Source organism: Leuciscus leuciscus, assembly GCF_965113295.1.
Source record: "Leuciscus leuciscus genome assembly, chromosome: 16".
NCBI classification, from domain to species: Eukaryota; Metazoa; Chordata; class Actinopteri; order Cypriniformes; family Leuciscidae; genus Leuciscus; species Leuciscus leuciscus.
This window is the reverse complement of record NC_138740.1, coordinates 15,199,829-15,215,215: the sequence shown is the minus strand read 5'-3', so window position 1 is coordinate 15,215,215 and position 15,387 is coordinate 15,199,829. Positions and strand designations below refer to the sequence as shown.

Here is a 15,387-nt window from a genome sequence, read left to right as displayed (position 1 = left end):
ATTTTACAAATAAATAGCCCATGTATTATTCAATAAAACTCAGATGCTGGATTTTACAGTGTATTCTTCTCATTCAGTTAGAATTAAAATAGCCTAATAAAGGGATTACTTATGACTTGGATTTTTTTCTTAAATTTGACGTCTATTGTCCAAAATGAGATAAGAGAGAACAGACTTCATTTGCTCTTGAAGAAATTATATGACAGAAAAAAATATTCTGAGCACAAAAATAAAATGTTTTTTTGTGGTTGATACACGCGCGCGCGTATAAAGACAACGCTGATTCATAAAAAAAATAGCTTGATAACACAATATAAATGAAAAACAAACAAAAATAGCCCACTAAATAGATTGCAATTGTAGCTTATATATAATTTGGACATACTCTTGACCTGCTCTTAAAAACATGTAAATCCTATTCGATTCGTTTTCTCCTTAGCAATGAAACAGGTGCACGGATATGCTTTGGTCAAAATAATAATTCAGAATGAGAAATAACGAAATTCCCCCAAAAATAAAAATAATGATTTGATTCACATCTATATTACAGTTGATGAATAAACATTTAATTGTAGGGGAATTATATGAAATCCATTCTAAAAAAAACAAACGCGCTCCTCTCCGCACACACACACACACACACACACACATACATACACACACGGCGCAAAGCATCACTCACTGTAACCATTTTATTTTTCCAAGCTGTATAGCTGTGACTGACAGATATGCGGCCGTGTGCACTGGCCCCTGGGGCCACTGTATTTTTAGTGTGTCCCCTCATTCTCCCACGATGCACACAGTCATGCAACTTACATAGGATGTTAAAAAAAAAAAAAAAAAAATCCCTTCTGGAAAAGAGATTTAGCTACTTAATCATGTCGTCAATAAACCAGGTTACCCCTAATACTCTTCTCGCGGATATTAACTAAAACCAGTAAGAATTAAATAAAACAAATATTAGTGGAGAGTATTTCTTTAACAATCCTGATTCGTAACAATGTATGAAATTAATCAAAGAACCAATGGCACTGTACTGTATATAAGCAAGAATAACTTGCTGTTTATGCACATAACACATTTAGCGTTTTTAAATCAAAGCATCAACATTTCATGCCCATGCCGTGTCACTCTGGATGTTTTCTGTGTATTGTTTATAAATACCCTATATTTATATTCTTCATGCCCAAAGAATATGACATTTGTTCATAATACTCTTTATCGAATTTATTGCCAAAATATTTTTAGTATAGCTTTATTCAATTGTTTTCCTCCGTTGTTAAAGAGCATTAATCAAATATTAAATTTTAAGCTCTCCGTTTGAAGCGCGCCATCGAAGCGCCATGTAAATCTATGAACACGTGATGCAGCAGCGCCACCTTGCGATCGAACTTAACATCGCACTTATGCAGACTAGCTCAGTCAAGGAAAATCGATCACTGAATAATGGCTTACACTTTACAACAAGGACCTATTAGTTAATGCAGTTACTAACAATTTTAGTATTTATCACACTTTGTTAACGTTAGGTAATTGTCAGTTCATGTTAGCACAGGTCCATTAAATATGAACAGAGACAACTTTTAATTTTAATAATGTATAAGCAAATGTTCAAGATAATATTAACAAAGATAAATGCATTTTTTTATTGTTCTTTCACGTTAATGGATGTGGTTGATGTTAAATGGAAACTTATTGTAGTGATACTGAATAATGACATTGAATTACATTAACAGATACGGAATACTTTATACTATACTTAATACTTTAATAACTTAAAAAAAAAAAAAAGAGAAAATCTTTCTCCAAATAAATAAATCAAATCACCCAAAAAAACAAACATTTATAATAAAAAAAAAACCCACTCAACTTCATTCTTTCTACGTTTCCATTTTATTTTAGATATAAGAAAACTGTGCAAAAACTAGTCGACAGAACGTGTCGAATGTCATTTGTGTTTGCTCATACATCAGATGCATTCATGCACACAAACTTCCATTCAGAAATGCATCTCTTAAAGAACAGCAGGAAAACAATCAGTGTCTTCAGCATCAATCCCACTCTAGAGAGTGTTCACACGCTCCTCGAGACACTTCATCATGTTCACTGCTGCTTTAACACTGTGCGGCATATCAAAAACATGATAAAAGAATATACAAGGGAATATATCTGCCCACATATGTACACATTTATATTGAGCATCACTTCATCTGCTCCGAGAGCATTTGTTGCCCAACAAGGCAAAATATTATTCTCTTTAAAGGACATTAGTGCAAACATAGTATGGCATGACAACTCTGGCAAACAAAATGGAGTGCGTTTCTGACAGAAAAGAATGGCAAATTAAATCCGCTTTCAATGACGAGATGAAGTGCTGCTGGAAGTCAACAGCCGATATCAAGATCAATATCAAACCTTTCAAGAATGTCACAAAACATCACAAAAATGAAAGAAAAAAAATCAATGCAAAAAAACAAAACAAAAACTAAAATTACTGAAATATTTCATGATGGAACTGTATTATAAAGGGAATTTTTTATATATATATATATATATATATATATATATATATATATAAAAATGAACATCCATCCACTGTATTAAAAAAAAAAAAAAAAACTTTAATTGATTGTCTACTCACTAAATGTTCATTAAAACCAGAAAACAGGTTTAGTCTATAAAGCCTGTAATATGCTTTCGAAAATGCTCGCTTCCAGGAATCAAGCCAACTGCCAAACTGACAACTTAACGTTATCTGCACTGATGGTTTAACATTATTTGAGACACATGGTAAAGAGAGACAAAAACATGTATGAAAAAGCCTCCCGGCTTCGTACATCCCTTTAAAACTGGGGTAAATAATGAGAGGCTCGCTGTGATAAAACAAGATGAAGTGGCTCAATGGCACTTTAAATAACATTCCTCAGTTTGACTTTGCAGGGGGTCTGGATTCAACAGTGGCTCTTTTGGGGTGCGCTTCCAAAACACATTTATACACACACACACACACACACACACACACACACACATCTCATTTCTAATCATCTAAACAGACAAAATAGAATGGCGTAGAATCACGAATCATCCATAGAGAGATGACGTTCATATTTCGAATGGACGCATACTAAAAGCTTTCCTGCCCATCAAAGTCAAAACGCCGTGGGAATTCAGTTTTAATCGTTTTGCCTCTTTAGGGCAGTAATCTGAAATGTCTTTTTGACCAGCAATAATGTGAATAGATCATATAAAAGTAAGGAAATGCATCGGTGAGCTGAGCGACATGTGACCAGTCTTAAGCAACAGCTGACTCCAAAAATTAAAACTCAATCATCATTTACTCATAACATTTCAAATTCATACGACATTCTTTTGTGGAACACAAAGGCAAGATTTTCCTTGGAGCTTTCATTACACACACATACAGTATATACATTGTGTGTATATATTTGTTATGTATGTATTGAATGAAAGCTCTATAAAGATACACACACACTATAACATTTATATATTTTAAGTAACAACCTAAAATTGGTCTGTTTCCTACTCCAAGTATTCGTATGTCTTTAGAAAACTTTGAATCACAGACTACTTGTATGGAGATGTTTTTTTTGTTGTCATTTTTGGAGTTCAACAGCCTTCGTTTCCTGTTCATCACATGGAAAAGAGCAGCTAGAACAAACTTCTAAATATCTCATTTTGTGTTCCACTGAAAAAGTGTTTACGTCATGAGTTTGATTAAATGATGACAGAACTTTTATTTCGGGGGTGAACTATCCCCTTAACCATCTAGTCCTCAACATTGGCAATATGAAGTGTGTGTGGCGACACCTAATAGGCTGATAAGTTGAGCGCTGTCATTTGCTCATGAAGAGGATTGGACATCTGATGTGCTGCATGAACCATCATCACCATCATCATCATCATCCAAACCACCAGCTGGGCCTGCGCTGCCATCTGTCACTACGTCACATTCTTTGGGCTGGGCTTCGGAGCTCCCCGATAGCGAATCCGTTTCAAACTCTGGCTCGGCTGAGGTTATCATTGGGGGAGTGTTTTTTGCTTGGGTGCCTTCCTCAGTGTCCAACTCAATCTGTGGTTCACTCTGCTCCTGCTCCACCTCTGCTGGGTTCTGATTGGCCGGTGGAGTGCCTTGGGTGGCGTCACCAGGAGAGCTAATTGGCTGTAATTGGCTTTTGAGTTGCCCGTGGCACAGAGGACATGTCTCTTGTACGTACAGCCACTTCTTTAAGCAGGCAGCATGAAAAAAGTGGCTGCAAGGCGTGATGACAGCAGACTTCATATCCTAAGGATGGAAGGAAGAACCAATGTTTAAAATTAGGCAGCCAAGATAAGAGAAATTATCAACATGTTGACAAATGAGTAATGGATAGCGAGAGCCAATTCAGATTCAAATGGTAACGATTGGTTTAAGAATCAATTCCAAACAACTAGGGCTAAATATCAACAATTTTAACACCCCTTTTACCTGAAAGCAGATCGAACAGATGTCATTATGTTGCTGGAGTTGTAATGTGGAAGCGGTGGGCATGTTCTGGATCTTGTGAACTGCATCCCTGCGCAACAGGAAGCTCTGCCAGCCCAGCTGGGCCCTCAGCCACACGTTATAGTAGGAGTGAACCAGGATGATGGTGGAGCCCATTACAGTCCATTCTCCAAACAGGGTCTCCGAAACACCGTAGGCCACCACGCACACGGCCACCAGGAACTCCAGGAGTCGGTAGGTCCCGTTGACGATGTAGATGACTTCATCCATGTTCTCCACCGGAGCCTTACGAAACTCCTCCACCATGAAGAGGATGTAGATCAGAAGGGTGCCAAGAACCTGAGAGGAGTGGAATACTTTTTACTATATTATACATTTAATATACATATTTATTATTTATTTCAGGGCTGTTAAAAATATTGAACAATTATCCAGCATCAGTTTTTTCCCCTTCTTGGCCTCCTTTGGCAAGCGTTACAGTATACGAGGGGTCGGCAACCTCTTTGTCATGAAGTGCCATTTTTAAGTTTCTGAGTTAATCACAGTCACCTGCCCCCTCTCCTCCCATATGAATATTTTAAATATTCATAATGGCCCCCCCCAAAAAAAAAAAAAACGCAGAACCTTTAACATTTCTGACGCAATTTTTCATAAAATTTGTTTTAAATCTGTCAAAATCATTGTTTGAGGTTTAAATTAAGACTTTGAAGAACAGATTTCCAATGGGCCTATTTACACTTGGTCATTTCATGCTTTTTTACTCACTGGATAGAAATCCGTTTTGTTAAAACTGTTCCTTTTACAACCAGATGAATTTTGTCCGGTTTCACCTTCAATGGGGAAAAAATGCCCTGTCTTTCGGAAAAAGCATTTACCCTCTCATTTACCCCTGGTCTTTTCACGATTGGATAGCAATCCGATCAGAGTAAACGCATGAAGTGGTATGCATGCATCAGTCATCAGATGTGTGTGGAATATTTAATAGAACTGTATATACTTTAACTTTAATAGTATTTATAACTCCTAACTTAAAGAGAATGTCTAATGCTATTTCATGCATTCTGACTTATTTACACTGTTAAAGAGTTGGATTCTCATGCTAAACATGGCCAAAGTAAAAAAAAAAAAAACAGTTGGATGTATGACGGAGTATTTCTGTGCCAAATACACTCCTTCAGGATTTGTATAACTGGCCCTGTATGACATCATAAAGGGGGAATTCCTTGTATTGGAGCGTGCACACATCAACCAGAGCAAGAGAAGAGGGCGCCCGTCAACGTGCAAGACTCGGTACAGCGTATCTGTCTTTTATAAATCTGATAAAACTAAAGACTCTTCGGAGATATGAAGGATGCAACACTACTCTATAGGTACTCAAGATTAACATGAGATTGGGAGAAACTGCGTGTGTTATGTCCCCTTTAATAAAACAAGCTGTGTTACGAGGAATGATTACCTAGATCTTTATGCAGGTGAGGTACTTTATATGAATGAAATGCATACACCTCTCTCACTTTTGCTCACATGCCAGCAATTACCCCTCCGCATGCCAGTGTTGCCGACCCCTGCAGTATATGGTCACGCTATCTGGGTTCCACTCACCAGCCCTGGCGATGTGCGAGAGAGCGGCCGACCGAGGATGGTCTGCATGTATGCCTATTCTATGATCAGCCAATCAATCAATCATTCATTCATTCAAGTGCTTTTAAACCATTCAAGGGCGATAAGACACAAAAAAGAACTCAATTCGGTACTGTATCGGCATTTGCATTTTTGTTCTATTGTATTTGTTTTCTCGCTTGTAGTTTGCTTATTCTCAAAAAAAAAAAAAAAAAAAATCAATCGCGATTCAGGGCCCGACATTAAGCCTTGTCATGTGCTTGTCCTTGTCCTGAGTAAACAAAAAACAAAAAAGATTTCTGGTGGCGTAAACAATTTATTCTGAAGCAATATTTGAATCAGTGTTCTATCAGCTTTTACATAAATCTGCATATTTTTTGATAATTACCCCAGGCCTGTTATTGACCTTTATAAGGGTCAACTCTTTTTTTAACCTTATTGAAATGTCAAATTCTTACAATAAATTGAATTATAATAAGACACTATGGGGCTCTTACCAATCAAATTAAATTATTTACACTGCAAAATTACAACTGCAATAAATTATGGCATGAGATTGTTTTAAATACATTTTTGAATATACAAATAAGAAATGTTGGGGAAAAAACGCAATGATTCTTTTAAACATAAAACCGCCAGTAGATGGCGGCAAGTCACTTAATGAGTGAGTCATTGAATCATTCATTCGTCTGATTTGTTCAAAACGCTGAATCATTCAGTAACAAAACACCGCTGAGTTTTGTTTTAAGAAAGCGCAATAGTTCTTCTGCTGTGATCTTTCATTGGTGCAATAGAACAAGAACAGTCAATAGTGTTTAAATTGTAAGTAATTTAATATTAACTATAAAAATCAATGTCACATTTGCAATCGTGATAATATTCGGCAAAACAGCTCCCTTAGTTGTGTTATGTTACTTACAGGGCAGTATCAACATTTCACAGTTCTGTGAGTTTCTTACGCATGTTGTTATGCTCATTTGTTTTGACTTCTCTAAGAAAGCCTCTCACAAAGAGACAGGCAGTGCGAGCCTCAACAGCGAGACCTTGTTACCAGATACTAGGGATGCACCGATATGAAAATTTGGGTCGATGCCGATAACCGATAATTCTTTATATCTGAAAGCTGATAACCGATATATTGGCCTATAAATCTAAATTTTTTATGTAATTTTTGAGAGCCTTATTAAAAAAACAAAAGTTTCATCATCATAATCCATGTCCAAAACACACAATTATATATAATTTTATGTAGCCGATATGACAGACTTGTGCTGCACATGTTGCACTTAACTTTTTTTTAAGTGACTCCAATCATATTTCAAGCACTTCAAAACCATCATGTTGAACAGTGCACATCTGAAGTGTCTCAGCTTAAGGAAATAATACATTATTTATCGGCTTTAATATATTGGACATTTTCTTATCAGACCGATAGCGATAACATTAAAAATGAACATATATCGGCCGATACCTATATGGTGGCCGATATATCGTGCATCCCTACCAAAAACACAATATCCATTATGAATCGCTGTTCACACGGAATGTAATAAAATCAGAATCATTCTTGCGATTCGATGCTTCCCTAGTTATTTTTAATCACTTAAGTTTTAATCAGGCTACTTGTTCGGTCGGGCAAGTAAAATTCTCTTTCACTTGCCCCTTCAAAAAATCCACTTGTCCCGGACAAGTGGTAATGTCGAGCCCTATAAATACATAAATACATGTTATACATCATTTAGTTTTTTTTCCATTCTTAAATCCCTTCCTTCATTGTGCTAAATATTCAAGAAAAAAATGAAAAGGTAATTTACTGAAACAGTATTTACCTACACAGCAAAAATGTGTCTCCATAAAAATACAATTCAACATACTACTACAGCACTTGATCTACTAACAAAACTTGACTGCAGTAATGTCTAAGCGCCGTGATGAAGTGTTTATTTATATGTGTGCTGTGTGTGAGGTGTGTGTACCTGCAGTGACGTGAGAATGCTGGAGGAGATGATTATGAGCAGCCAGAAGTCCATGCGGAAGAACTGGCAGATCATGTAAGCCATATAAGCAGGGAAGATCAGCAGGAAAAGACACAGGGTCACTGCTCGGAAGTGCTTCCACAGACTCCTGTAAGAACAGAAGAAACAAGAAAAGCTGAAGATACAGATTCTCAGACATACCCCATCAAGCACGAGAGAAGATTTTATTCTCAGATTAAAACCCTAATCAAAACAAGTAACATGTTTTAGAATGAAAAACAAACACACTGCAATTTAGTATCTCTTAACGTTTCCTGTTTTTTTAATACTGTCTCAATATTTTTCTTGAAAGCTGGGTCAATTCTGTAATGGTTGATCCAATTCTGTAAAAGTAGACCTTTTGTTTGAAACTTTCTTTTTCAGGTATTACCTTTCATGTAGTGTGTTATAAAGCTGTTTGCGACCAACAACGTCTACTTTGACCTGCCCTCAAACACTGCAGTTTTTGCTGAGGCATGGAAGAGTTTGGTTCATGTCGTCGACATGTAGAAAAGATGCTATTTTCTGCGCTGCGAAAGCAAATCCTCTTTGCATGCACTTCCAAAGAAAGAGGACTCAGGCTCGAATTGAATCGGTAAAACCAAGGGCATCGTTGTTGTTCGTATCACTGTGTATACAAGAGCTGAGGAAACCTCTGGCACATTCTATTATTAGTTTGAAATCAACAATATTGTTATGTTTAAGGACATGAAATTGAGATAGTCTGTACTGTATGTAATGTAACGACTGTAAACTGTACTACTAAATACAATTGTTGCTGTCCTCAGTAACTAGACATTTTACCTCAGGGCTTACGTTAACTGAATTAAGAATCTCACCTGAAAATCCATAAACATCAGCAATCTTCCTCCATGCTGATTTCCCCATTTTGTCTTTAAAGATTCTGCAGTTCGCGGCATAATTCAGGGTATTTCCCTACTTCATTGAGTTTTTAGTCATGCTTTTCATTGAGGTAAGTGTGTTGTGACCTGGTACCTCCAGTAGGTGGCAGCACGTGACAGTGAATGTAATCACGGCTGGCAAACGCATATACTTTTGTGTATGGACACAACAGAGCAAAATTAAAGATTATAAAAGGCTACGTTTATTAGGCCTATACATTTTTCCTATATACATTTAGACTTTATTCAAGCTGTAAAACTATGAATGTAAAACTAAATGTCTCTTGCAGCATGAGGTGAAGTCAGTATATACATTTATGATGATTTGGGACAAATATGATGTACTTTAATTACATATTTCTGTGTGTATTTAACAGTTTAGGCACGAACCCGAAGCTCAAAGATCACTTTGCTTGTCCCTAGTCCACTCCGTCTCGGAGCACAGAAAGCCGCATGGGGAACAGTATCTCCTTCAGGGCTTAATGTGGTTTTAATAACTCTTTATATTATCGAGCACGTCCTGCAGTTTAGCAACCAAGTAGAACTGCCAGAACGGTGAATGTAGTGAAGCAATTTTAGCTGTGCATAGAAAAACTGTCTCGAGTTTTGCGTCATCTGATCAGCTCTATATATAAAGCTATTATCTGCCGATAATAGGAGCACCCTTAATTCTGTTCAGGCATGGTGTATGCAAGAGGTGTTGGGGCTCTTACTTGTCTCTGGAGGCCCCCAGTGCTAAAACTATGGGGTCAGCGATCTCCAGCATGGACTGCAGGATGGAGGCCACCACGATGAAGAGGATGATGCTGAGGAGGAAAGCTCTGTGAATGACCTGGAGCTCAATGAGACCAGTCTGAACAGCCAAGATCAGCAGAGTGATCCCCTCCGTCATGCCTCTGAAAACCAGAAGAGAAAGGCATTACTGGATACACAGTAATCTATATACATGTCTGCAAAAATGTCATGTTTTGAAACGGAGTATTGTAAGCATATTTGGTTGGATGTCTCTCACCTGTGCATGGCGTTGTCATTCATGAAAGCTCTGTAACCCTGCAGGTAGAACTTGCAGAGGGTGAGGACGCCCAGCGCCACAAAAGAAACCGTGAAAACCAGCCCCAACAGTGAGTAAGGAGTACTACAGCACTCAGCGATACTGCAGAGAACACACACAACCACCAACAAAACATTTACATATGCTAGATATTGTTGAATGGTGTTTTAGTCTTCTGCCCTAGTATCCAGTTTAGTTTATGATAAAGGTGCTGTTCTGAATCTTTGTTGCAATGCATTCAGGGTTATGTGTAGACGGTAACGTTTGTGCTGGTTAAATACAGAGAGTTCCATCAAGTGTGACTCCACACCGTAGCTAATGTCAGTTGTTAATTCACAACCAAATTAAAGGGATGGTTCAGCCAAAAATGTAGTCATCACTCCCCCTCAAGTCGTTCCATACCTGTATGAGTTTCTTTCTTTGGTTGAACACAAAAGATATTTTAAAGAATGTTGGCAATCAAACAGTTGATGGTAGCCATCAACTTCCATAGTAGGGAAAAAGAAACCTGTGAAAGTCAATGGCTACCGTCAAACTGGATGGTAAACCAACATTCTTCAAAATATCTTCTTTTGTGTTCAACGGAAGAAAGAACATTTTTGATTGAACAATCCCTTTTAACTCAAAAAAAAAAAATGCAGGTAGTGACAACCGGAATTAGAATAATTGTAAATACGGAACCAAACTAGTTGTTAATAACGTAATTAAACGTGCGAATCAACGCTCTTCTGTATGCTTCTGTATGCTATCTGTATGGTTGAAGAAAACCACAAGGAAAGAGGTATGAGCCTTGACTCATTCGCGTTGCCAGATCTTGCTAAAAACAACAAACAATAACGTACCTATGATACATCTAAATAAATCCAAATGCTTTAAAGGAGCCGTATGTAAGATTGTGGCCAAAACTGGTACTGCAATCACTTTCAAATTACTGTAGAGCGGTGTATCCCCTCCCCCTCCACAGAATGAACCTCATTGGTTCTGGCACGTCAAGCGAAAATGCTTGAGCTTCCGTTTACCACAACTGATGTGTGATTTGATGAATGTTTATATGTGAATAAATGCCTAAATACAATCTGTTCATCATATAAAGCAATCGAGTCTCTTCAGAAAATTTGGACTAAACCGCTCCATTCATATTAATTAGTTTTACAATTTCTTTATAAACTTTTTGAAGTGTCAGTTGTGTAGCTGTCAATGATCTTCATTTGTGTTCCGAAGATGAACAAAAGTCTTACGGGTTTGGAACGGCAAGAGGGTGAGTAATCAATCACAGAACTTTCATTTTTGGGTAAACTATTCCTTTAAATTTGAAGAACGAGTCTTTTGTCGCTGTAATATGAATTTGGTCAAAAATAGTGAATACCAAACACGTGAGATGGCAGAACGTTGCTATGGTAACCACTGTGTCAATCACCATGATTTCGGGATTGAGTCGTGTTCACTATACACACAGAACGATAATTTAGGGGACACACTCCCATTTTAAAATGAGGGTGTTACTCCTGAAACTTTAGTATATGAAGTATATGGTGCAGAGGTGCAGCAGTCAAACCTGGTGAGGAACAGGAAGAGCAGCCTCTCTCGGGAGGGCGGCTGGTCCCGTGTGCTGAAGTAGGTGTATATCTGCAGTGCGAACAGCACCAGCCAGAAGCACATGAAGAGAACAGGCAGAACCAGCTGATTCCACAGAGACATGCCCAGAGCCAGCAGACCATACACCTCCACCACCTACAGAACACAGGAAACCAAGCGTTCAATGATTGCCGGGCAGGATGAAATAAGTCAACAATTTACATTTCAAATAAAAATGCATAATTACATTGTAACGCCTTATTTTGCTCCACATTTTCATAAACCAAAAATATTTAATATATTTAAAATATTTAATATTCAGAATGTTTCAAAATAATTCTCAACATTTTTAATAGTATTTTGAAGCAAAGCTCTTATCGTTACTAGTTTCATTGGCACATACTCCACAGCACCTGCACACTTTTCCCCACAGCTACAGCTTCCATTTTGGGAAAATATTTCAATTTAATAATTCATGGCTCATCTTTAAACAAATAAAAAAATGTCACTTCATCTCGCCTTTGAAAGGACAAATACACACAACATAATGTCAAAATACATGCCATCTTGGGCGAGAATCGCCGAAAACATTCGGTTGTGTCACAAGTGAACATAAACAGTTGAGAAAGAAAGCAATTGACTATATATTGTTGAAGTTATTCAGATGGTATTCACTGTCTTTTCTTTTTTGAAAAGCACGCTTTCTATATTAATCTTAAATTATGTTATAGCGCATTCATATTATATTTATAAACTATTTCATAAAATGATCCAAACAATCACAAGTAATAATCTAATGAATTATTATAATTAGGGATGTCAATTTTCACAAATTCCCATGATCGATCGTCATTTAAATTAACGATCAATTAATCGATTAATCGTTAGCCGCCCTTAATACTGCGATATGCATCTACTGCAGTGGCTATGACAGCATGACAGGGTCTGCAAATGCTGCTCAAAACGCTATGTTCCTTACCAAATCAATGAGAATGGTTTTAAATATAAATAAAGGGCTAGTCGGACTGTAAAATGTTTCGATGTGATTGATAATTAAATTAATTATTTAATAATCAAATATAACTACTAATACAACGTGTCAGCAACGCCGCCTCATATGCGCTTAGAATGTGTGACTGTTGTGGACGCGCTCTTCCTGGAACAACTGCACGCGCTGAATGAATCTGCTACCGTTAAACTGGAGCACTTTGCTAGCACGTTATTTATCTAAAAGAAACGCATCCTATATGAGATTAATCAGATATATTCAAAATAAACATAATATTACAAATTATACCTGCACAAAATGACGCAAATTCATGCACAAGTGAACTTGAACTAATACGTGCCATTCATTCAGAACTACTCATGTTGTGGACGCGGTCTTGCTGGAGCAACGCGACACGGCAACTAAACCCAAATAATTCACAATGTTTTATTACAATATTGTTCTCTTTATAATGTTATGTAATATTACAGTCCCAATAGTCATTATTAGTCGTGCACTGCCGTTTGAGCTGCGCGCGCTGAAGCTGACGCTTTACTACAGAGTTAATTCTTAACCAAATGCATCCAATATGAGATTAATCAGATATAGATAGGCATACACAAAATAAACAGTATTACAACTTACATTTGCACAAAACAAAAGGCTGCGAATGCACACGCAAACTTATAGTCATGATGAAGGTGTAAAATGGTCCCAAACATAACTCCGGCGTGCTCGCTTTACATGTTTCGCGGTTGAGCAGCGCGCACGCGCATGAAGACCTGCTTAATCGATTATCGATAAGTTGTATCGATTAAATGTATTATCGGCAATTAATCGATGGTCGATTAATCGTTGACATCCCTAATTATAATATAAACAAATAAGTTATCACAATTGCATAAATAATGCTATAAGTTTAATGTTTTAAAATAATTACAATATTGAATAGTAAAAAAGGACAGATACTTTTAAAAGTACCGCCAGTAGGTGGCAGCAAAAAAAAGTCTTAAAAGTTGAGTCATTGGAGTCATTCATTCCAATGATTCATTCAAACCGTTTATTAATTTACGAAGCAAGCAAATGAAGGCATGTATGAACGGGTATGAATAGTTCATTAAATCACTTTCGCAAACGATTCGATCAAAAACGCAGATTCATTCAGAAACAAAACCCCACTGTGTTGCAAAGAAACATTCTGCTCTGGCCTTGTTTTTGATGAGGAAATAAACAATATTTTGTCTAAAATGTAAGTCATTTTAGACAAAATGTGAACATTTTAGACTTTAGTGAACTGTTGCAGAAAATCAATTTGTAATCATGCGACTCATTTTCACTTCCAGTATCGCTCAGAGCTAAATACTAGGGGGACTACGTGAAAGGATTATGTGAAAGGAAAACAATTTGTCATGAGGATGCAAGAAGTTTCAACATGAAACTAAATAAGACTTTACATATTGATTTGCTACCCTGTCCTGGGTTAATGCTGTCATGCATGCTGTAGTTTACCGTGCCGAGCCCTTACATATGCTGAATCAAAATTATTAGTTTGCCAGAACAAATATTAATAAGTTTAGGTACCTACATTCGCTGCAAACATTCAATCACTTAATTCTTAGCTCCTGCAAGTGCGAACCGCAAACACAAAGCATCACTACGCCACAGATTCAAAATACTTCTCTCACGGTTCAGAACATATCGCTTTCTGCTAATAGCGTTTTAATAGCGTGTTCAATAAACAAGAGCATTTTTTAATAAAGAAAGAATTTCAGGACAACTGATACTTTATCTAACTTTCCATGTTTTGCAGGACTGGAAAATTGTTCCTTATTTTTTCAGGATTTCCAGGTTTTCCAAGATTTTGACATGAAATTGTAATATTTTACAATGTTACACTTTTTCTGCATTCATGATTAAAATGCAGCTTTGATAAGCATTATTATTTATTTATTTTTTTAAGTCATTTGAACACTATTGTATGTTTTTCTACAATATTCCCAACACAAATTTGATTTGACAAAATGATTTTCACCTGCTGTGTGGAAAACTTATTTTTAGCACAATTATTTTCAAAGTTTTGAACACAATGCTTTTTCTCAATCACATGCAGTTTCTTAGTATATGATCACATGAGTAAAATCCCGCACAGTCGTACCTGTACCAGCTCTCTGTAGGCAGTTTTGGCCAGATTGTAGGGCACCAGCAGGTTGGCGGCGATGAAGTAGAGCACCTCCAGGCCGGTGAAGATCATAGCAAAGCGGTTGATGAAGACGATGGTCTCCAGGGGCACGAGGCACAGTCTAGCCACTAGGGGGAGCAGGTGTGCAGAAAACAGCCAGATCTGTTTGGTCTGCATGACGCAGGAACACAGCGTACACACCACAACTTGACCTGAGGGAGAGGATAGTCTTGCTGAACAAACATACACAAACGTACAGAGAAAAATCACACTAACACACCTCAATGCTTCCTTTAAAATGCTGCTTTCAATGTACCTGGCTATGCTGTGTTGACATGGCAAATAAAAGACTCAATTTGACTTGAAAGAATCTTTTTGTGCTACTTTGCTGCATCGCAAATAGTCACTGTAACGCAGTCGGTTCACACAATAGACTTGATTTACAAATGGCGTTACCAAGAGTTTCTCTTGCGATGTTGTTGCCAAAGGGGAGTAATATGTGTGCTCTGTGTACAGTGGTGCCACTGACATGACACTTGACATGACTAATCAT

General features: G+C 37.3%; 1 protein-coding gene across 3 annotated transcripts in view; it reads right to left on the bottom strand.

Annotated features, from left to right (window-relative positions):
• Positions 1 to 1,874: 1,874 nt before the first annotated feature.
• Positions 1,875 to 15,387, bottom strand: part of rnf145b (ring finger protein 145b) — a 30,839-nt gene continuing 17,326 nt past the window's right edge. For all 3 annotated transcript variants that reach the window (XM_082141848.1, XM_082141847.1, XM_082141846.1), the window contains exons 5-11: positions 14,811 to 15,046; positions 11,648 to 11,823; positions 10,054 to 10,194; positions 9,755 to 9,937; positions 8,101 to 8,248; positions 4,487 to 4,843; positions 1,875 to 4,303 (exon numbers count right to left, since the gene is read on the bottom strand). In XM_082141848.1, the coding sequence (XP_081997974.1) occupies positions 3,863 to 4,303; positions 4,487 to 4,843; positions 8,101 to 8,248; positions 9,755 to 9,937; positions 10,054 to 10,194; positions 11,648 to 11,823; positions 14,811 to 15,046 (1,682 nt within the window). In that variant the 3' untranslated portion in view covers positions 1,875 to 3,862. The remainder of the gene's footprint in view (positions 4,304 to 4,486; positions 4,844 to 8,100; positions 8,249 to 9,754; positions 9,938 to 10,053; positions 10,195 to 11,647; positions 11,824 to 14,810; positions 15,047 to 15,387) is intronic.